The sequence below is a fragment of the Leptodactylus fuscus genome, chromosome 8 (genome assembly GCF_031893055.1).
Source record: "Leptodactylus fuscus isolate aLepFus1 chromosome 8, aLepFus1.hap2, whole genome shotgun sequence".
NCBI lineage: Eukaryota > Metazoa > Chordata > Amphibia > Anura > Leptodactylidae > Leptodactylus > Leptodactylus fuscus.
The window spans coordinates 28,643,121-28,665,411 of record NC_134272.1 but is presented as its reverse complement, the minus strand read 5'-3'; the positions used below and the strand labels follow the sequence as shown (position 1 = coordinate 28,665,411).

At 43.9% G+C, this 22,291-nt stretch overlaps 1 protein-coding gene across 1 annotated transcript in view; it reads left to right on the top strand.

Annotated features, from left to right (window-relative positions):
• Positions 1-22,291, top strand: part of PLCL1 (phospholipase C like 1 (inactive)) — a 202,425-nt gene that overhangs the window by 144,452 nt on the left and 35,682 nt on the right. The window contains exons 2-3 of the mRNA XM_075284047.1: positions 4,015-6,486; positions 7,669-7,872. Of these exons, the coding sequence (XP_075140148.1) occupies positions 4,015-6,486; positions 7,669-7,872 (2,676 nt within the window). The remainder of the gene's footprint in view (positions 1-4,014; positions 6,487-7,668; positions 7,873-22,291) is intronic.

The following is a 22,291-nucleotide window of genomic DNA, read 5'->3' as shown; positions in this document are numbered from 1 at the left end:
TTCCTCCTTTTCCAGAGCATGGTTCACCCATATCCAAGACCCATGGGTGTTGAAGATCATACAACATGGGTATCACATCGACTTTCATCTTCCACCTCCAGATCGGTTCGTTTCCACCCGAACTCTTCCACCTTCTCAGCAGGCCAGTCTAGAAGCCTTGGTTGCCGAATATGTTACCAAGGGCGCCCTGGAGAAGGTACCAGCCTCAGACCTCGGTCTGGGAGTCTACTCCCCCGTCTTTCTGGTCCCCAAGTTCACCGGGGGCTGGAGGATGATAATAGATCTGAGGTACCTCAATCGGTTTATCAGGAAGAGGTCATTTCGAATGGAAACCGTGGATTCCGTGGCTGTGTTTCTTCAGCCAGGAGAGGTGATGGTTACCCTCGATTTGAAGGACGCCTATCTACATGTCCCCATTGCTCATTTCCACAGGAAGTTCCTCAGGATTGCCGTCGCTATGGCCGGCCACAGGGAGCACTATCAATTCACAGCTCTGCCATTCGGCATCACATCCGCCCCACTGGTATTCACCAAGGTGATTTCTCCGGTCGCCGCGGCCCTCAGACTTCAGGGTCTTTTCATCGTCCCTTATCTAGACGACTGGCTACTGAAAGCTCAGTCTCCTGCTGCCCTCCTCCAGCAGCTCAACCTTGCCATCAACTTCCTACAGGAGTTAGGATTATCAATTGGGAGAAGTCCGAAATCGTTCCATCCACCTGAAGAAAATTCCTCGGATTTATAGTGGATTCAGAAGCGATGCAGATCTTCCTCTCCAGTCCAAGGAAGGAAAGAATCCAAGCCAGTGCACGATTCCTATTGCGCACTCGGCAGGTAACCATCCGGACCGCCATGAGAGTCCTGGGCCTGATGTCATCCTCGGCCAGGGTGGTGCCTTGGACTTTATGGCATTTGCGTCCCCTGCAGATGGAAGTGTTGAGAACCTGGAACAGGTCTCCACGGGGATTGCACAAGAAGATCTGCCTTTCTCCCGCTACCCGTCTTTCCCTCAGATGGTGGATACACCTGAAAGACGGAAGGTCCACGGTCCCGACAGTGTGGACCCTGTTGACAACAGATGCATCCCAGTGGGGATGGGGAGCCCATTGTCAAGACAAAACTGTACAAGGACGATGGAGATGTCCGGTGCTGGGGTCATCCAATCTCAAGGAACTCAGAGCAGTGTACCTGGCCCTAGTACACTTTGCCCCAGAATTGAAAGGCAAGTCTGTCAAAAACCGGTCAGACAATATGACGGTGGTAGTCTATATAAACAAACAAGGGGGCACCAGGTCACCAACCTTGCTGAGAGAGACGAATCTCATATTTGCCTAGGCGGAGAAGAATCTGGTCCAGTTATCCGCTGTTCACATAAAGGGCTCCCTGAACATAGTAGCGGATCAGCTGAGTCAGGGTATTACCGTATCAGGAGAATGGTCTCTCAATCCAGACGTATTTCAACAGATCGTCCAGAGATGGGGTCTCCCGGAGGTCGATCTTATGGCTACCCGACTCAACGCCAAGGTGGGGACCTTCTGCTCTCTGTACCAGGAGGACAATCCCTTGGCGGTGGATGCCCTGTCCATCCCATGGAGGTTCAGGCTGTTTTACATATTCCCTCCAATTCCAATCATACCGAAGGTATTGATAAAAATAAGACAGGATCAAGCCTCGGGAATAGCCATAATCCCGTTCTGGCCAAAAAGGGCTTGGTTTGCTCAGCTCATACAAATGAGTCAGGGCATATATTGGAGGCTTCCCCCACTCCCAGACCTGGTAACCCAAGGAGAGCTGAGATGCCAGGATCTGAGGAGACTCAACCTGACAGCCTGGAGGTTGACCAGTCCCTATTGAGAAATAGAGGACTGTCACAAGCCGTCTTGAAGACCCTATCCAGCGCCAGAGCAGATTCGACTAACAGGAACTACCGTCGAATAGGTAACATCTTTAATGCCTGGTGTCTGCAGCATCAAGTGGACTCCACCGATCCCCCTACGGAGGTGATCCTGGACTTCCTTCAAGACGGACTAGACAGAGGTCTTGCTGCGGCCACACTCAAGGTACACGTAGCGGCCCTGTCCGCCTATCTGGGGAGGCGTTTGTCTCAGGATCCTTTAGTGAGCACCTTTATTAAAGGGGCAACTAGGCTGAGACCGGTGGTAAACACCCCTGTCCACCAATGGGACCTTATTCCGGTCCTGAACGCCCTATGTGGCCAGCCATTTGAACCTCTGGAAGAGGTCTCCCTCAAGTCGCTAACCGGCAAAATGGCGCTGCTATTGGCAGTCACACCTGCCAAACGCGTTAGTGAACTACAAGCTTTGTCCGCTGAGGAGCCATATACCACCTTTTTCTCTGACCATGTACAGCTTAGGTTCCTCCCTGGGTTTCGTCCCAAGGTGCCATCTGCTGTAAACAGGAACCAACTGATTTCCCTTCCAGTATTTTTTTCCGTTCCCTTCTTCTGCTGAAGAAGAAAGATGGCACAAGCTGGATGTGGTTAGATGCCTGCAGATCTACTTGCAGCGCACTCGCCCCTTTAGGTGGACTGAAAACCTGTTGGTCAGCTACACGGGGAAAAACAAGGGCGCCAAAGCCGCCAAAGCTACAATATCACGGTGGGTTACCGAGACTATTAGAGTCGCCTATACCGCCCAAGGGCTGTCGGCTCCATCTTTCCTTCATGCCCATTCAACCAGGGCAGTGTCCACTTCACGGGCAGAAAGAAGTGCTTTGTCTGTGGACCAAATATGTGCAGCTGCCTCTTGGGCATCTGAATCCACCTTCATTCGGCATTACCGCCTGAAGGACCAAGTGGCAGATTCCACTGCCTTTGCCCAGACCAGTTTAAGTTCGGTCATGGGTTTGTCCCACCCATCTTGGGGACCTGCTTGCTATATCCCCACATTGTGCCGCTGTTGAGGACGACAGGGAACGAGTGATTATGAAGATAATCTTGTTTCCCTTAGTCCTAACAGCGGCACAAGATTTCCCACCCTGGGAATCATATCTTATGTATAAAACTGTATATAAATGTAATGGAGGTACTTTTGTATTTACACGCAGAGGGGAGGTTCTTGTGCCCTCTTATAGGGCCTGCCACGCATTTGATTGGCTAATTAAATATCCGCCTGTCCTACCAGCACACAGGGGCAGAAATACCCCACATTGTGCCGCTGTTAGGACTAAGGGAAACAAGATTATCTTCATAATCACTCGTTCTCTGCAAATTCCTTCAATTACCTGGTTTGTCTGCATTTGTGTTCCTTTTTCTTCAAGTAAAATGGTATCTTTTGAAATGCTTGTTTGGAAGGAAATTTTCTTGACTTTAAAGGGGTTATCCATCTTTCTAATATTGATAGTCTAGGATACATATTCAGTTTTAGATATGTGGAGGTCCAACAGGTGGAATCTCTGGAAATCAGCTGTTCCCGGACATGTTTGCATGCCAGGCAATGAGTAACTATGTATTTAGGTACTACAGAGCTGTCCCATAGACTACAATGGGGCACCACTGCAGTACCTAGACTTGCTGCTACACAATGCACGGTGAGGGATCAGTGCGGCTTACCGCATTACTGGGAGCTGCACAGTTTGGGGACACCTATTCTGTTGCCCAGTATTTTCCTGAGGATAGGCCAACAATTTTAAAAGGTGGATAACCTCTTCAATGTTGCCAACTTATGCTTAGAATAAATCATTAATATCAGATTGTGGGATCTGATTCCTGGCACCCCCATCGATCAGCTAATTTAAGGGACTATATTTGGACAGGTTTCTGAGCAGACACTGGATCAGGCACACCTTTATTGGCTGAATAAATGAAGAGACTTGCAGTACCATTCATGGCCACTACTTAAGCGTCATGGCTCCTTGGTAGACCAACATTAGTCCTTGACATGTTTCAGATCATACATGGGGTAAAAAATGTTGGGTTCAGTGATTAATCTTCAATGTAAATTTACGAGCTCCCCTTTAATGTGATTTTCATACCAATTTTTTTTTTTGTTTCTTTAGGACCCTGCAAACCAAAAACCCGGAAGGAAGAAAACGGTCTCCTTCAGCAGCATGCCATCAGAGAAAAAGATAAGCAGTGCCAGCGACTGCATTAGCTTCATGCAAGGCGGATGTGAGCTCAAGAAAGTTCGCCCAAACTCTCGTATCTACAGTCGTTTTTTCACGCTTGACACAGATTTGCAAGCTTTACGTTGGGAGCCTTCTAAAAAAGACCCAGAAAAGGCGAAGTTGGACATCTCTGCCATCAAAGAAATAAGACTCGGCAAGAACACAGAAACGTTCAGGAACAACGGACTTGCAGACCAGATCTGTGAGGATAGCGCATTTTCAATAATTCATGGAGAAAATTACGAGTCTTTGGACCTGGTGGCCAATTCAGCCGATGTGGCCAATATCTGGGTCTCGGGTCTGAGATACTTAGTCTCTCATAGCAAACAACCACTGGACTTGGTAGAAGGTGGGCAGAACACCCCTAGATTCACCTGGCTAAAATCCATCTTTGATGCGGCAGATGTAGATGGGAATGGCATTATGTTAGAAGATACAGCGGTTGAACTGATCAAACAATTGTCTCCTGCTATCAAAGAAACAAAGGTTAGGTTAAAGTTCAAAGAAATCCAAAAGAGTAAAGAAAAACTTACCACCAGAGTGACCAAAGAAGAGTTCTGTGAAGCATTTAGTGAACTATGTACAAGGCCCGAGGTGTATTTTCTACTTGTACAAATTTCCAAAAATAAAGAATACCTAGATGCAAATGATCTACTATTATTCTTAGAGTCTGAACAAGGGATGACTCAGGTAACAGAAGATATGTGTTTGGAGATTATACAAAAATACGAGCAAACACAAGAAGGACGCTTGAAGGGTTTTCTTACCATTGATGGTTTCACGAAGTATCTCTTGTCCCAGGAATGTGATCTATTTGATCCTGTCCACAAAAAGGTTTCCCAAGATATGACCCAACCATTGTCACACTATTATATTAACTCTTCCCACAACACATACTTAATTGAAGATCAGTTTAGGGGTCCAGCAGATATTAATGGCTATGTGAGGGCGCTAAAAATGGCATGCAGGAGCATTGAGCTTGACGTCAGTGATGGGCCAGATAACGAGCCCATCATTTGCAACCGAAATAGCATGACGTCACCGTTAGCCTTTCGGAACGTTATCGAAGTGATTAACAAGTATGCCTTCATCTCCTCTGAGTATCCTCTTATTCTTTGCATTGGCAACCATTGCTCAATACAACAGCAAAAGGTGATGGTGCAACACATAAAGAAGATCTTCGGGAGCAAACTCTACACAGAAATGCCTTTGCCAGCAGAGTCCTACCTTCCCTCTCCCGAAAAGCTTAAGAAAAAGATTATTGTAAAGGGTAAAAAGTTGCCATCGGATTTTGACCTCTTAGAGGGAGAGGTAACAGATGAAGATGAGGAGGCTGAAATGTCTCGAAGGATGTCGGAAGATTACTTTGGAGAACAGAGGTTGATCAAGCTTTGTAGAGAACTATCAGACTTAGTATCCATTTGCAAGTCCGTGCAATACAAAGATTTTGACGTCTCCATGAAAAACCAAAGTTATGGTGAAATATGTTCCTTTAGTGAGAGTCAGGCCAGTCGGATTGCCAATGAGTATCCAGAAGACTTTGTCAACTACAATAAAAAGTTTTTGTCAAGGGTCTATCCAAGTCCAATGAGGATAGACTCAAGTAATATGAACCCTCAAGATTTTTGGAATTGCGGTTGTCAGCTTGTGGCTATGAATTTCCAGACTCCGGGTCCTATGATGGATCTTAACATTGGCTGGTTCCTTCAAAATGGTGGTTGTGGGTATGTCCTTCGACCATCCATCATGCGAGATGCAGTTTCGTATTTCAGTGCAAACACTAAAGGTGTTGTGCCTGGTGTATCTCCTCAGGTTCTTCACATCAAAGTCATCAGTGGTCAGAATTTTCCTAAACCAAAAGGCGCGTGTGCGAAAGGGGATGTGATTGATCCATACGTGTGTATTGAAATTCATGGCATCCCTGCCGATTGTGCGGAACAAAGGACTAAGACAGTGCAGCAAAATGGCGACAACCCAATTTTTGATGAGAGCTTTGAATTTCAGGTAAACCTCCCAGAGTTAGCCATGGTGCGTCTCATGGTTCTGGATGATGACTATATCGGGGATGAATTTATTGGTCAGTATACTATACCCATTGAGTGTTTACAGCCTGGATATAGACACGTGCCACTGCGCTCTTTTGTTGGAGACACAATGGAGCACGCTAAACTGTTTGTTCACATTGCCATCACCAGCAGAGCCGGAGGTGGAAAGGCCCAAAAGCGTGGATTATCTGCAAGGATAGGGAAAAAAGCCCGGGAATACACAATGCTAAGGAACATTGGCCTTAAAGCTGTAGATGACATCTTTAAACTTGCTGTTCATCCTCTGAGAGAAGCCACTGATGTCAGGGAAAACCTTCAAGTAAGTGACTCGTATTCAGATATTTCCAAAAAAATGAAGCCGCTGTTTCCCATGCCTTATGCCAGGTATTGCAGGATTTTGGGAACGAACTGCAATGCCCGACTGTACCTCATCTCTTACACCCCTTCCCCTTAACCATGTCTAAGCCTCTCACCTCTGCCAGATCAGTCCTCTCTACGCCAAGCTGATGAGATGCAAATACATCGAAACGGCTGTTCTTGGCTGAGAAGACTGTATCTGGTATAATCCCAACACCATTGCAAACAACGGCCTCTGAGAAGGTCGGCATGATGTTAAAGGGAGCGCCCTCTATAGGTGTGTTTGACTGAGACTTTGTCTTCCTAATTACATCATGGAAGTTAGACTTCCACATTCTCAGTCAGCGCCCTCTATTGGTGTGCATGCCTGAGGCACTGACATCCTAATTACATCATGGAAGGCAGATTTGCATATTCTTCCCAACCCTTCTAGAAGTCAATGAAAGCGCTGTCAGTAGAATTATTGTGAATATACTTGTTATTAGTAGTTGAATATATTGCTCAGTTGTCTTGAAAGATCTGATCCATTGACTCTGTTTTCCCTATGGAACAGTATCAGCTCATTGACATAAGCTTTTAATGTCTATGATTATCCCTGCAATGCATTAAGATGTGCGTGTACCACAGGAGTAAGCCTTGCAATCGATAGTACTGGGATTATAGGAGTCAGGTACAGCGCCCCTAGTGGCAGGACCAAGCTATGAAATAAGCAAGCAGTCTCCGTCTCAGTGGCTTTCAGTGGTCATGGATCTTGAATAAAAGCTATTTAGTTTAGATATTGCAACAGGGCAAGGGCATTGCACACGGAAACTTTTTGGGTTGTCTTTTTTTGATGTTGTATTCATCATACCAAAAAGTAGGAGACACGTGATTCATTTAAAGGGGTTGTCCTACAATAAACGCTCACCTCTGATTCACAAGGTAGTTGCTAATCGTCTGATCTCATAGATTTTGCACCCCATTCAACACTATACACAGATCTTCTGTCCTTGTGATCGGTGGGGGTGCTGTGGAGAGTTTCCGATAAACCTTCCCTTTAAGGCTCTTCTTAAGCTTGCCTTTTTGTTTTGTCTGCTTTTTAAGTACTGTGTGTGGTTTATGTTTGTTCTTGGGCTGACTCGGTTTCTTATTTGCTCTACCCTAGAACGCACTGGTGTCCCTAAAGGAACTCTGTGGACTTCCCACCAGCTCCAGCCTCAAACAGTGCATGCTGTCGCTGGCGTCACGTCTTCTGAACAGCGACAGCTCGCCTTCCGTCAACCTCATCATGAAGGACGGTTACCCTTATCTGGAGTCTATAGGGACAATACCTGATGTGCAGAAAAAGCTGCTCAACACCTATGAGACGGTGGGTAGTGACCACTGCTATATGCATTTACCGTATACACTGATAGATGGCGACCATTATGAAGGTATACATGAACATGGACATATAAGTAGACACACGGCAGGGGTATATGTATAACCAGTCATTTCATGGAGGCACACTTCCTAATAACAGTCTAGGGTTTCATCGGAGGAAAGTAGACTGTCTGATGTAAAGTATGCAGACCACACATGGAGCAGGTACTTCTAGCATCTGATGGGATTTCAGCTTTCAGTCACACAAAACTGATTTTAGTTTAACGTTGCGGTATTATCTATACATAGGGCCAGTCCCCGGTCTTCCTGACATTTGGTTGCCATCGTTCCTAAGCTTTCATGCATACACTCAAGTGCTCGCACAGTCAGGTGACCCCTTACATGTTCATTCTTGCATTTAGCTGTTCACCCACATCCACTTACACAGATGCCCAGATTAAAGGGATTCTACCATTAAAACTTTTTTTGTGGATAAGACGTCGGAATAGCCTTTAGAATGGCTATTCGTCTCTTACCTTTAGACGTGGTCTCTGCCGCACCGTTCCTCAGAAATACTGTTTTTTTACCAGTATGCAAATGAGTTCTCCCCCAGCACTCACACAGCAATGAGAGTGTCCCCACCGCTGCCAGAGAAGTGTCTCCAAGCTCCGCCTCCTTCTTCGTCCGCCGTGTCATCTTCAATGTCTTCCGGCACAGGCTTGTAACTTCTAACAGAGCAGACTGCGCAGGCGCACAGGTCACGGGAAAATGTCCGCTTGCACAGTATTGTTAGCGGCCAATTTCCCGTGGCCTGTGCACCTGCGCAGTCTGCTCTGCTCTGCTAGGTTAAGAGCCTGCGCTGGAAGAAGACATTGAACATGACGCTGCAGACGAAGAAGGAGGCGGCTCTTGGAGACAATTCTCTGTCAGCGGTGGGGACGCCCTCATCGCTGTTTGAGCACTGGGGCCCGCCCCCATCGCTGCCAGAGAACTCATTTGCATACCAGTAAATACAGTATTTCTGAGGAACGGCGCAGCGGAGACCACATCTAAAGCTAATAAACGAATAGCCTTTCTAAAGGCTATTCCGACTTCTTATCCACAAAAAAAAAAAAAAAAAAGTTTTAATGGTAGAATCCCTTTAAGTAATGCAATACACTCTATATTACAATATATAGTAATGTTTTTCTTCTTGGAGAAGGGCGGTCAGAGTTTCTATGAATATGGGTTCAGCCAGCAATACGATCCCATAAACTATCATTAAGAGTCCGGAGGTCTCCCATATACTGCTTATAGATCTGAAACATGTCATGGATGGCATTTAGATATATATGTGTGTGTGTATATACAACCAGTAATATAACAGCTCAGTATATAATGCAGTTGGCTAATATTTACTGATTCCATTGATAAGGTAACAGGTACAGAAAATTGCATCCGAAAATGATCGGACGGATTCTTGTTCATAAAAACACTACATTTTCTCTTAAAGCTGTACATTACAGATTATTAGTAGTTGCGCTAGTAATAGTCAGCACTATGTTGGATGACATTTTGGGAGGATTTTTTCATCTATATCAGAATATACTGCAGCATGCTGTATAGTGTAAAGACTAGGCATCTCAGAATACAGATCCCTAAAGCAAGTCCTGAACATACAATGAATAAACGGGGGCGCTCAGAGAAACAACCAGTGGAGATCTTATTTGGGCAGAGGATTGAATACGACAAGGCACAAACCTCCCCATAAATGAGATGGCATACAAGGCATAGTAAATGTGTTTGCAGTTTGCCATATGTGCTGGGAAAGATCCTGGTGCATATTACAAATATATCCCCGTTACCTAAAGGATGACCAAGTTGTGTCCTTTAGGCCGCCATCAGGCTGCTATGTGTCTTGTCGGATTATAAATTAGAAAGCATAGTCTAATGCTCTTTTCTATACAGAGACATCCTGCAAAAAGTATGCCACACTGTATGGATTCGACCTTTCACCACCTTCACCTGCTCTACTGATTCCAGTGCAGTTGGATTTTTTTCTCTAGCCCCTACCATTCCCAAACAATCAATGCTGTTAGTTTTGGTGCTACTTTGGCTTTCTTCTGTCAGGTGGGCGGTGTCAGGCTGGGGGTGTGATTCAGAACTCCTATCAGAGGCAGCGGCACTGATTCAGTGATGTCACTTGTCCTATCACACAGGTCCGTGGTTATAGCAAAGCTGTGTAAACAATGGGAGGAATAAGTTCACATAGCAGGCAAACAAAGCAGCAAATATTTAGGAAAAGTCTTCAATTTACATAAACTACCAGTATAGATAGGATTCTTGAGATGAGAAAACCCCTTTAAATAATGCAAAGAGCTGGACTTGGTGGAGGTGGTGAAATGTTCTCTATAAGGTAGGAGCAATGTTACATGGGATGCTAAGAACATACCTCTTTATTCTAGTTTCCACAGTTTATCACTGGTTTCTCCTTTTGTAAGTAATAAATCTCTGGATTTTGTCAGTTTTATATACGTGCTTCTGACAATGATCTTCAAAGAGAACCTGCGATATTGAGGTCACTCACAAAAAAGTCGTACAAGCTGAACATGATAAAGCGAGTCTGCAGGTCTCATTTCCGATCAGCAGAAAATAATCATTTCTGTCCTGAGTAAACAAAACTCTTTAGATAATTGCTGAGATTCGTGTTTCTTGCTTTGTTCAGGTCCATGATTTATTCTTTAATTGATTTTGCACTCTTTTACAGTGTCAATATTCTCTACTTCCCAAGTGCTAATATCAAGAGGAGATTCTGCTCTCCTGATGTGTCTGTTTTGCAGGCTAAAAATCTTTATGATCTATTCTAAGGAAAGATTATTAATACCAGGTTGGGGGGTGCCCAACACCGACACCCCCAAACGATCAGCCAAACACTGAGAATGGAGTAGGAAACAGACAGCACTGTTCTCTGGGTAGTGGCCAGACCAGGGTACTGCAGACAAGGTCCCATTGATTTGAATAGGGCCTGAGCTAAAGCTGTCTGCATCCTGCTGCATTTTCTGTATATGAGCTGCTGACAACAGCTAATTGATGGGGCTGTCATGTGTGAGGCCCTGACAAATCTGATATTCATGGGGAACACGGTGGCTCAGTGGTTAGCACTGCAGCCTTTCATCGCTGGAGTCCTGGGTTCAAATCCTGCCAGGAACAACATCTGCAAGGAGTTTGTATGTTCTCCCTGTGTATGGGCTCACAATCTACATTTAAAAACAATAATAATAATAATAATAATAATAATCTGATATTAATTACTTAATGTGGAAAACCCCATTAAATCATACCAATTGTTTCTGGTGACTTTTCAGAATAAGTAGGCTTCTTACAATGGTATGATTTATCTCTTGCATTTGTACTAGTTTTTCCCTCTGCAGACTCTAATTCTCAGTTTTCTGTGGCGGAGACTAACTACTTTGGCATTTCCTATAGACAACTCATGGAGAAAACAGGATACTCCTTCTCTCTGTCTCTTGCTCTCTCTCACTCGCTCAGGGTGTGTTCACACCTGCGCTTGGTCTCCGCTTTGTGGGTTTCCATCCTATGCCCAAGGAACTGGACAGAAGACGGAAACCCGGCAGTCAGTGTCTGCCCGTGAGCGTCTTCTGTTCTCTGCGTCAAAACCGTTTTTCTTTAACAGGACACAAAGTCCTGCATGTCCGACTTTGTCTCCAGTTAAAAAAAAAACGGTTTAACCGCAGAGAGGCAGAAGACGCTCACGGGCGGACACTTTGCAAACCCATTCTGGGTTCGAAAACTGACTGCTGTCCAGTTTCTTGAGCAGAAGATGGAAACCTGCAAAGCAGAGACCAGGCACAGGTGTGAACCCGCCCTCACTCATTCATTCAGAAGCAATGTGAACAACATTATATACCAGTGCTGAACAGTATAGATATGAATTGGAGTGAAACTTTCTTTCACCTCTTTATAGACTTTGTCAGCATGTAGTCTGATCCCTATGTAAGATAGCAGTCCGTCTCAGTCTTCCAAGATGGATTTAGCATAGAATTTAGCGTGAAGGAGCTGTTTAACAAACAGAGGAGGAATAAAGAAGCCTGATAAGTGGCAAAATAGACCTGATATACACCTGTATTTATGCAAAGTTTGTGACCATTGAGGCAAACACCTATAATATTTGTAAAATAAGTATTCTCGAGTCTGCTGTAATGTGCCATTCTGTTTATCCCTGCTGGAGATATATGAATGATTTCCCCCTTGGACGTTCCTTCTTCAATGACGCATGTTCCTGTGCATTGTAATATTGTCCGATCAGGCCAGACAATGCTGGACGTTGCAGGGACTATTATTCATGGTAATAGTAATGTATTTTATACTGCTCATAATGTAGTAGTAACACAAAGCAAATGACACTTTGGATATTTTGCATAAAATAGAGCTGATTTTTTGTTACTTTTTCTGCCGGACTTTGTCGCAATCTCGGCTGTACGTTATTGTCCGCGGCATTGTTTGAGGATTTCTAGAGCGGCATTGTCATTCTAAAACTCTAAGCATTACCCAGCTGAGCAGTAAATGATCTCGTACCTGCCCTTCAAATCCATGTCCCTCTTATCATGAGTCATTCCAGACGTGTAATAACAATGTATGTAGGTCTATGGAAGTATAAAATTGATTTCCGCACAGCCAGAGTTGAAGCCAATTACGAGTTGGTCCGGACAGTGGAATTGTTAGAAAAGCTTCTTAGAGCGTCATGTCTTCTGATTTATTATTACCGAGACGTGTCAGTTTTTGTATGCTTGGCAAATGTATTCAGAGAGTTTGCCGCGAGCCGATCACGATTACTTTCTGCTGTCAAAAACCATTTTTTAAAGCCTATGAATAGTTTTTCTCCAAAATGTCCCGGCTTTCTTTTTGTGTGTTCAGTTTCTCCGTTTCTTTTCAGTGACACGGTCATTATTTCTGCCATTGTTCCTCTTGTTCCTTGTCATTTTTCTCTACCCCCCCCCCCCTTCCTTAATCTCTTCTAAGTATAATTTTCTATTCCATTGAATTTGGTCTTTTCATAATCTGGTGTGGTCATTTGGGCATTATATGAAAGGCTAATCCTCCGAACTCACCAAATTCATCATTGCTTTCCCCATCCAACCCATGTATTTTCTAGTTTGTACATGCACGGACCCAAAAATTCCATACACTTGAATGATTACTTTTATTCTTTGGCCTCATCAAAACTTTTTTTGTTGCCTTTTTAGAGCCAAAGCCAAGAATGTCTACAAAAGGAATGGACAATAGACACGGTAGGAAGGCACTTACACTTCTATCTTCTGCTCAATCCACTCCTGGTGTTGGCTCAAAAAACCGCAGCAAAATCTGCAACAGCAAAAAAGTTTTGTTACCACAACGTGTGGCCCCAATTTTACGTTTTTTTAATGCACATTTTGTTGCGATTTTTTGAGCCAAAGCTAGAAGTGGATTGAGCATACGGGAGAAGTACAAAAGCTTCCTAAATATTTCCCATTCCTTTCGTAAGCCATTCTTGACTTTGGCTCAAAAAACTGAAGGAAAATCTGCAACAAAAAAAGCGGCGTTTTAGCAATGTGTGGCCTCAGCCTAAAGGGGTTTTTCAGATAACTTAAGAGTTTAACAGATGTCAGAATCGGGGATCTAATATGGAAAAAAAAATTATACTCTTCTCACGCACCCCAATACAGGTTTAGTTCTAATATTGGTTACCCATTGGGTTTTACTTCCCGGTGCTAGAATATTTCCTTTCTTGCACTTGGCTTGTTTTTTTTTTTCTCCGGTAGACATTAATGGGATCCTATTGGATACCCTTTTTTTCTGACTAACACATAGGAATAGCCTTAAGAAAGGCTATTCTTCTTCTACCTTTTGATGTCTTCTCTACGCCGCTGTTCGGCAGAAATCTGGGTTACCTTCGGTATGCAAATGAGTTCTCTTACAGTACTGGGGGAGGTCCTTAGCGCTCAAACAGCATTGGGGGCATCCCTAATGCTGCAAGAAAACTTTCCAGCGACGCCTCCATCTTCTTCTGGAACGCCCTCTCCCTGTGTCTTCTTCCGTCCTGGGTTTCAGTCTTCTAGGCCTCAGGCAGAGCTCATTGTGCATGCCAGTGACCACAAGAAAATGGCCGCTTACTCAGTAAGCTGTGTAAGTGGCCACAAGAAAATGGCCGCTTACTCAGTAAGCTGTGTAAGTGGCCATAAGAAAATGGCCGCTTCTACAGCTTACTTAGTAAGAAACCATTTTCATGTGGCGGCTGGCATGCGCAGTCGGCTCTGCCCAAGGCGTAGAAGACTGAAACCCAGGACGGAAGAAGACACAGGGAGAGGGCGTTCCAGAAGAAGATGGAGGCGTCGCTGGAGATTTGGAGAACTCATTTGTATACCGAAAAAAACCCGGATTTCCACCGAATGGCCGTGCGAAGAAGACATCTAAAGGTAGGAGAAGAATAGCCTTTCTTAAGGCTATTTCTACGTGTTATCGAGAAAAAAGGGTATCCAATGATAGGATCCCTTTAAAGATAGTGATGGCACTGGTTTCTTGAAATAGATAATAATGCTTGTGAATTATGTCCTGTAGATAGTCATTGTTGACACCAAACTTTTTTCCACACTCCAAATTGAGCTCTGACTCCTTCATGAATGTCTATATGTAAATCTGTAAATGTTATATAAATGGTTAATGTAACATTATTATTATTTACAAGGTAGTGTGGGAGTCTCAATATTTCTTCCGATTCCACCCAAAATTAATTTAGTCTTTACCACTCTGACTACACCATCCTAGTTGGCATGCTATGCGGGAATCGGTAGGGTCGACGTTAGAGATGAGCGAACACTGTTCGGATCAGCCGATCCGAACAGTATGCACCCATAGAAATGAATGGAAGCACCTGTGACACTGACTTTGCCGGAGGCCGGCCGGCGTCACAGGTGCTTCCATTCATTTCTATGGGAGCGTGCTGTTTGGATCGGCTGATTCAAACAGTATTCGCTCATCTCTAGTCGACGTCAGAGTCCACTTCTCTTTTTCAAAGCAAAATATCGTCGTTCAGCAATTTTCCTAAAGAGAGACAAATCAGGCAGTAAGCCCATACACCTCAAAGAGCCGGGACAATGAAATAAGCATTTTGTGGTTGGCTGCACATCTTATTATTATGTCTTTTTGTCTTCATGAATGAAGTGTGATTATCAAAGCCTTAAAAGGGAAGACAGCAAAACCCATGAATTTCGATTATTGTAGGGTTTGAAGTTTCTTCTGACCTTGGTACAGAAGGCTACGTAAATGTGTTGAGTCGTGAGGTGGTAAACCCTTCGGAGCCTGCCATTCTGTGCCCAGCGGCTGTGCCCCTGGTATAATGAGGTCTTTATTATTTATAGTTTTCTATGGCTGCATTGCACTATAATTTATTTGCTCCGATTGAGGGCAACGTAATTGTGGTGTCAATGTAGAATAAGGAAAGACTTTCTAGAAATAGCTCTGACGTGCACCCCATTCGTTTCGGCTAAAAATACAGTATATGTCGGTCTCTTCTGAGCTCTATAAACACACATCACACACGCAGTTCAGCCAGCATGAGCCGATGACAGCTTTGTAATGAGTGTGTTATCTTTGCTGTCTAAATAATACTAACAGAGAGCTGCAAATAGGTCACTTCTAGGATGGAGGCTGCCCGTGGGATGTACCGCAGGACTTAGGAAGCAAAATTTATATTACTTACTTTATATGTCTAAGGGCTCGTTCACATCTGCGTTCTTCTTTCCTTATTGCAGGTTTCCGTTTCCTGCATAAAACAGATGCAGGAGACGGAAGCCTGCAGGAGACTTTCTCACCCATTCATTTGAATGGGTGAGAAAGCTGTCCGGCCGTGCGCGGCAGTGAGCGTTTTGCGCTCTCCGCCGCAAAACCGGGTTTTATAATCCGGACACAGAGTCGGACATGCACTACTCGGTGTCCGGATAAAAAAATCTGGTTTCGCGGCGGAGAGCCTAAAACGCTCACCGCCGCGCACGGCCGGACCCGATCTATGGTTTCCGTCTTCTGCCATGCAGAAGACGGAAACCATAGTACGGACACATTGAACGCAGGTGTGAACCCAGCGTTATATGCATTTTGCATTGACATAATCTGCAGAGAGGCGCTATAGTCGGCGTAGAAGTAATACAAAGCTCAGTGGAAGTATCTGACTACTGACAAGTGCGACATTCTACCTATTTAAAGGGAAGGTAGTGAGTACTCCATTTCAGATTAATAATCTACACCAATCATTCAAATGAAGATCATTGATGGTCACAACAATGTGGGTAGTTTCTCTAGTACTTGGTCTTGTTGGATTTCCTTCTGCAACAGAGTTTTGCTTATTGACTTTCCTAAAAATGTCCCCTGGCTTGGGTTGGGCTGATGAGAACACACTTCCCAGAGGTAGGTCCGGTCCCTCGCTTTTGTTGATCTCATTGCTTAAAGGGAGTTTGCCACCAAAAGCAACATATCAAACTAGCTCTCCAGAATCCAGCATATAGACCCTAGAGATAGGTTAGGGTCACCCGAATCAAACCGTATTTCTCCTTGTGATTCGATGCCTCTGTTGCCATGTTATCTAGGTTTGTGTCTATATGCAGATGAGCTCTTTGGAGCAATGAGGACATTTGCACTTACCTCTTTGGAGGAATGGCAACACCCTTGTTATTTCAAAGAGTAACGCTTAATCCCATCCGTAAGGAAGCATCTGCTGTAGAGATGAGCGAGTAGTACTCGATCGAGTAGGTATTCGATTGAATACTACGGTATTCGAAATACTCGTACTCGATCGAGTACCACTCACTATTCGTATGGAAAAGTTTGATGCAGAACCAGCATTGATTGGCCGAATGCTATACAGTCGGCCAATCAACGCTGGTTCTTCTCCTACCTTTAGAAGTCTTCTCCGGGCAGCTTCCCCGCGGCGTCTTCCAGCTCTGAATTCACTCTGCCAGGCATCGGGCCTGGGCAGAGCCGACTGTGCATGTCTGCGATGCCTGGCAGAGTGAATTCAGAGCCGGAAGATGCGGCAGGGACGCTGCACGGAGAAGACTGCATGGAGGATCCAGCCCGACCCTCACTCGTGGACTTGGTAAGTATAATTTGATTGAACGTTGCCTACCCCTGAAATGAGCATTTTTCCCCCTTAAACTATAATAGGGTTCGATATTCAATTTGAGTAGTCGAATATTGAGGGGCTACTCGAAACGAATATCGAACCTCGGACATTTTACTGTTCGCTCATCTCTAATCTGCTGGGTTCTACCAACTATTGAATATGAAGAAATGTTGTTTTTCTATTCTACCACACGTGTCCAAATACTTATTGGTAGACAGTGTATGCTGGGTTCTGGTGATAGACTTCCTTTAAACAGAACTTTTCACCACCTCCACCAATTCAAGTGCTTAGCATCTTGTTGATAGATGACACTCCACTGATTCCAACACAGTTGGAATTTTCTCTCTAGCCCCCTCTATTCCAAAGCAACAAGCACAGGTAGTTTTGGTGCCTGATGTGATATTTCAGCTCTGTAATGTCATGTGGGCGGTGTCAGGCAGGGGGTGTGACTCAGAGCTCCAATCAGAGGCAGCCAGTGTCAGAGCTCAGAATCACACTCTTTGTCTTCTGCTATTTGACACCGCCCTCCTGACAGTACAAAGACTAAATAGCACATCAGGCACCAAAACTAACAGCGTTGATTGCTCAGGAATGGTGGGGGCTAGAGAAAAAATTCTAACTGCACCAGAATCAGTGGAGCAATAACAGATTCTAAGAACTAGAGTTGAAGGTGGTGAAAGATCTTCTTTAACTTTACATGTCTTTTTCCTCTTCATATCTTATTTTGTCTTCTATTATTTCCTTTATTCTTAAAGTTTACTTCTTCCCCTATCTTTTGCGTGTCTTCATTGCGACTGTGTCCCAGTTACACAATTATTGAATACTTTTGTATGTTATATGTTTTCCCTTTACAACAACACACTTCAGATGTGATACATTATATGGGGAAAGTATCAGCTACATAAGCATTTACTTGTTTAGTAGGAAATTTTTTCTGCAGTTTACTGTCTCTTTGAGTTTTCTTGTCAATTTATTAGTGTTTGGCCTAAATGTCATATTTGCCCTCGCTCCATGTTTTCCATCTCATTTCATTCCAAATGTGACATTGGTTTAGGACAAAGGTGGACTCTCCAACATGGTGAAGGCGCTGTAAGAAGAACCAGCCGTGATACACGTTTTTTTATTGTATTTATTTTTGGGCACAGATCTGCCATGAATAGGAGGTAGTGGTCAGGAATATGTCAGTAGACTAATCTTGAGGAAGATATATAGGACAGTTTCTTCCAAAAGACGCTATAGTCTGTAGGAAAGTCTTTAGTGGAGTGAGGTAGAAGTAGTAATCCTGTATCGCTAATTCTGTATCATCATCTTGCCTTCGCACACTGTCAAAATTTGTGCAACCGAAAATCAGTTCCATCCACCTGACTGACGCGTGCAGAAATCCACAGACTTTCTATCAAATCAATCCCATTCAGATGAATGGATGTGAATTTCAGGCGCAAAAATTTCTGTAACTAAATCTGCTGCATGTGAATGAACCTTTACCGCTAAACAGGGCTCGCAATTGTTGTAGGTAGAAGATTGCAAACATCACTAGACATGTGATATGTCATGGTATAGTTTAGGTTTTGGCCCCGTTTACACAGCGCAAGAGCGGGTGGATTTTGGAGCTGAATCCTCCTCAAAATGCGCCCCCTCACAATAGAGGTCTATGCAGACCGCTGCCCTTTCTTCAGGCGAATTCCGCGGCTGATCCAGCTGTGACGTCCGCCTCGCAACAGCACCCTCTGGACTAGGCCCATTACTTTGGGCCTACTCCGGAGCGGGAGGCCCCGACTGTCGGAAGCCGCAACAGTCGCGGCAGGCACATTTTGGATCTATTCTGATGTCAAAATCAGGACCAAAATATGCGGTCCCGTGCCCCGTGTGAACAGGGCCTTTGAGTGAGTCCAGTCCTCTGTGACTTACAATAACAGCCATATGTACAAATGGAACATAAACAAGCTTTCTACAAGTCCACGAATTTTGAAGACATCATTCTTAGTTTTGGGACTCTCTCTTTTTTTTGTTTTGTTATACTGCGTGTAGGATTTTATCAGGCCCTGCGCTCCTTAAAGGGGTATTCCCATGTCCCTTGCTCACCAGTCTTCGCTGCTGCAAAGACTTCTTTCTTCCTGGTTTTTGACGTCAATTGGTGGGTGGGGTTTTATATGCAAAGCCATACTGTCCAACTACCTCCAGTTTAGCTCCACCCCCAAATTAGCATGACTGAAGGCCTGTGATGTCATCATATGTCCTATAACACTTGGATTTAGCTAGTTCTATATAGAGTCGGCTAAATCCTAGTGGGCTAAGGGACCAGGTCCTTCTGCCCACTAGATTTTAGCCTGCTCTATATAAGAAAACTAAATCCTAGTGAACAGAGGGACCAGGTCCTTTAGCCCACTAGGATTTAGACTGTTTTATATAAGAAAGCAGCACTCATTTCCCCCCTCCTTTATCTGAGAGCAGGAAGCTAGGTCACATGGTGCAGACACAGGAACAGCTACAGACACAGGCTCCCTCCCATGAACTTAGCCCCTCCTCCCTCCCCCCTGAGAGCAGGCAGCTACCTCACTCGACATTTGAGCAGATAATCCCAAGGGCCATAGAAATGCAGTGTCAACAATGAAGTGAATAAATTAAGATAGTGGACAAACAAAGCAGTTTTGCTGAAGTAGTATATTTAGAAAAAGTCTTAAATCCACATTAACAAGCAGTATAGATAGGATCCTTATTATGGGACAACCCCTTTAATGCTGATAAAAAAATAACACAAAGTATAGGTTTTACACCATTATGAGCCTTTTTGTGTAAGGATTTTGCTACATTTTGCACTTTACTACACTCACTTCAAATTTGAAGCCTACACATGGTTACGCTATGTATCAGACTATATTTATCAAATGCGACTTCTTGAAGAGTTGCAAAAACTATCTCTGTTTAATAATGGAGTGGCTTCTGAGTACATAGAGGACACAAACATATAGAAAAAGTGATATCTCACTGATCTCCTGCCTCTTATCTTCTAACACTTTGCCAGGTCCTTTACCAGTCTCTGCGTCCAGGTCCCCCATGACACAGAGGAAACGCCTCTCAGCCAATCAGGAGCTGAGGATGGTCATTGCCGCCAGTGATTTCCTGGCTTGTGGGCTGGTTTCAAAGTAAATCTTATTAGCTGGACATCCCCTTTAAGCCAATAATCCTATAAATATGTGTGTGTTCTATACCATAACATAAGCGTCTCTCCGTGCTAGCATTACTATTCAGAAGCCATAATACAAGAGTGCTACAAGCACAACATGATTTCCATGGCCTGCTGTGGGTCATTACACATTGTTAGACTACAGTGTGTTCCATTTGGATGAGAATAAATTGTTTTCATTATTTTGCCAGCAAAATGATTTTCACCCACATTGTACAATGGAAACTCGCATCATATTAGCTGGTATACTCCAGTGAGATTGCTATGTATAATAGCTTCATGTGCATAGAAAACAATGAACAGAAAAAGCCTGCGCTCGCTGTAATGCTTAAATGGTTGTCGAGCGCTACAGCCTTAAACAACCCTACCGCAAGGCGGACCATTCATCAGCATTGGAAATAGGGCCGAAAACCGGACTTTATCCAAATAAAACTTCTATATAAATGTAGGTTTATCGGCAGCCACAGATTTCTTGATCAGGGTAAGGAATTTCATGACTGACTGACAATTCTATTCACAAAGTGAATCATTTACTGTGACATTCAGCGCCAGGTCCTAGAGGTGTTGGTTTTGGGAATTTATGGGCTCTGATACAAATGCATTACATCATATTGGGTGCACCACCCTCACAGCTTTGCATTCATAACATCTTCATATCTCGTATTATTATTGATAAGATCTGCAGAAGGTTTCCAAGGATGACTACACTTAAAGGGGTTATCCAGTTTCAGCAAATAATCCCCTCAATTTTCAAGATCTCTGCTTGATGTCATTCATTCTGCTTACTTTCAGTGGACAAAAACTAGTCCATGGTTACATGCTATATAAGCAGAATGAATGACAGCAAGCAGAGATCTAGAAAACTGGAAAGAATCAATACAGAACCACAATCTCTGATTTTATTAGCTGATTTCCAGTAAATTTAATATTATTAATACTTTATCGAGTTTCAAGTTATTTCAGGGACAGAAGGCTACTAATAATATAGTCCATGTATCTGCTTACAGTAGTTTTGCCTTTGATGCATGAAAGCTCACTCTTTATTTATGGGTACACTATTGGGATCCCTTCTGTAGGTCCGATCAGCATTTATCCTGCAGAGCTGCGCTCCCATACACCTCCACTGCATACTGCCACGGTGTGTGTGGATCATCTGCCACATCTTCCTCAACTCCCTCTTGCTATTTTGGCTGCTCCTCCTCTCCTGTCACCTGTGTAGAAAAAAACACCCATTTCACAACACACACACCCCCCTCTGGGCTCATGTGGCCGTGAGATGTGGGCGCCACGTCTCCAGTCCCATGACAGATTTTCCAGGATATGAATTAGTGGAATGACGTTATTCATGCCATAGTCCTGGCAACTGACAAATAAAGTGGCCTCCTCAAAGGGCACGAACAAATGACAGATGTCACGCATGAGCTCCCACTGGCTAACATTGAAGTTACACAGGGGAGTACCTCTGTCCACTTGGATCATGGCATTTCTCCGTTTGCAAAGTGGTTCACTGTGCCATAAGCGGCAGGCTGGTCTTTGATGCATACAATATATATATAGATATAGATATACTATTTGCATAGCTTCAATACAGTGGCACTCTCCTTAGTATTTCATATTCCTCCCACTTCAACTATATAACTAGATATTATTTGGCATCCTACAGGACTGACTCTAGCATGTGCATACTGTATGCGTTTGAGATAAAGAAAATCGGACAGATTCAGTACAGCATTGCAGGATACGCCATATAAACAAAAGGAAATCTAGAAAATATTTTGCCTGATATCTTAGTTTGACGTTCACCTAGGGAATAACAAAAATAAGAAGTCTCAGGCTGACAGGTCTTCATCGGAAGATTTATGAAAAGTAAAATAAAAATAGCAATAAGGAACTTTAATGTCGTGCCAGGTGGATCTTCTTTAGACTGACAGCAGGGGACGTGAAGAACGTCAGCAGATTTGGACTTGTAAGGCATTTGGCCATTCATGTTGCTTCCTTGCTTATCTTTTATTCTAGTTCATTTAGAACACTAGGGCTATATCTCATGGCGAATGTATTCCTTCCTTCCCATTGCCCTATACGTCTACATTG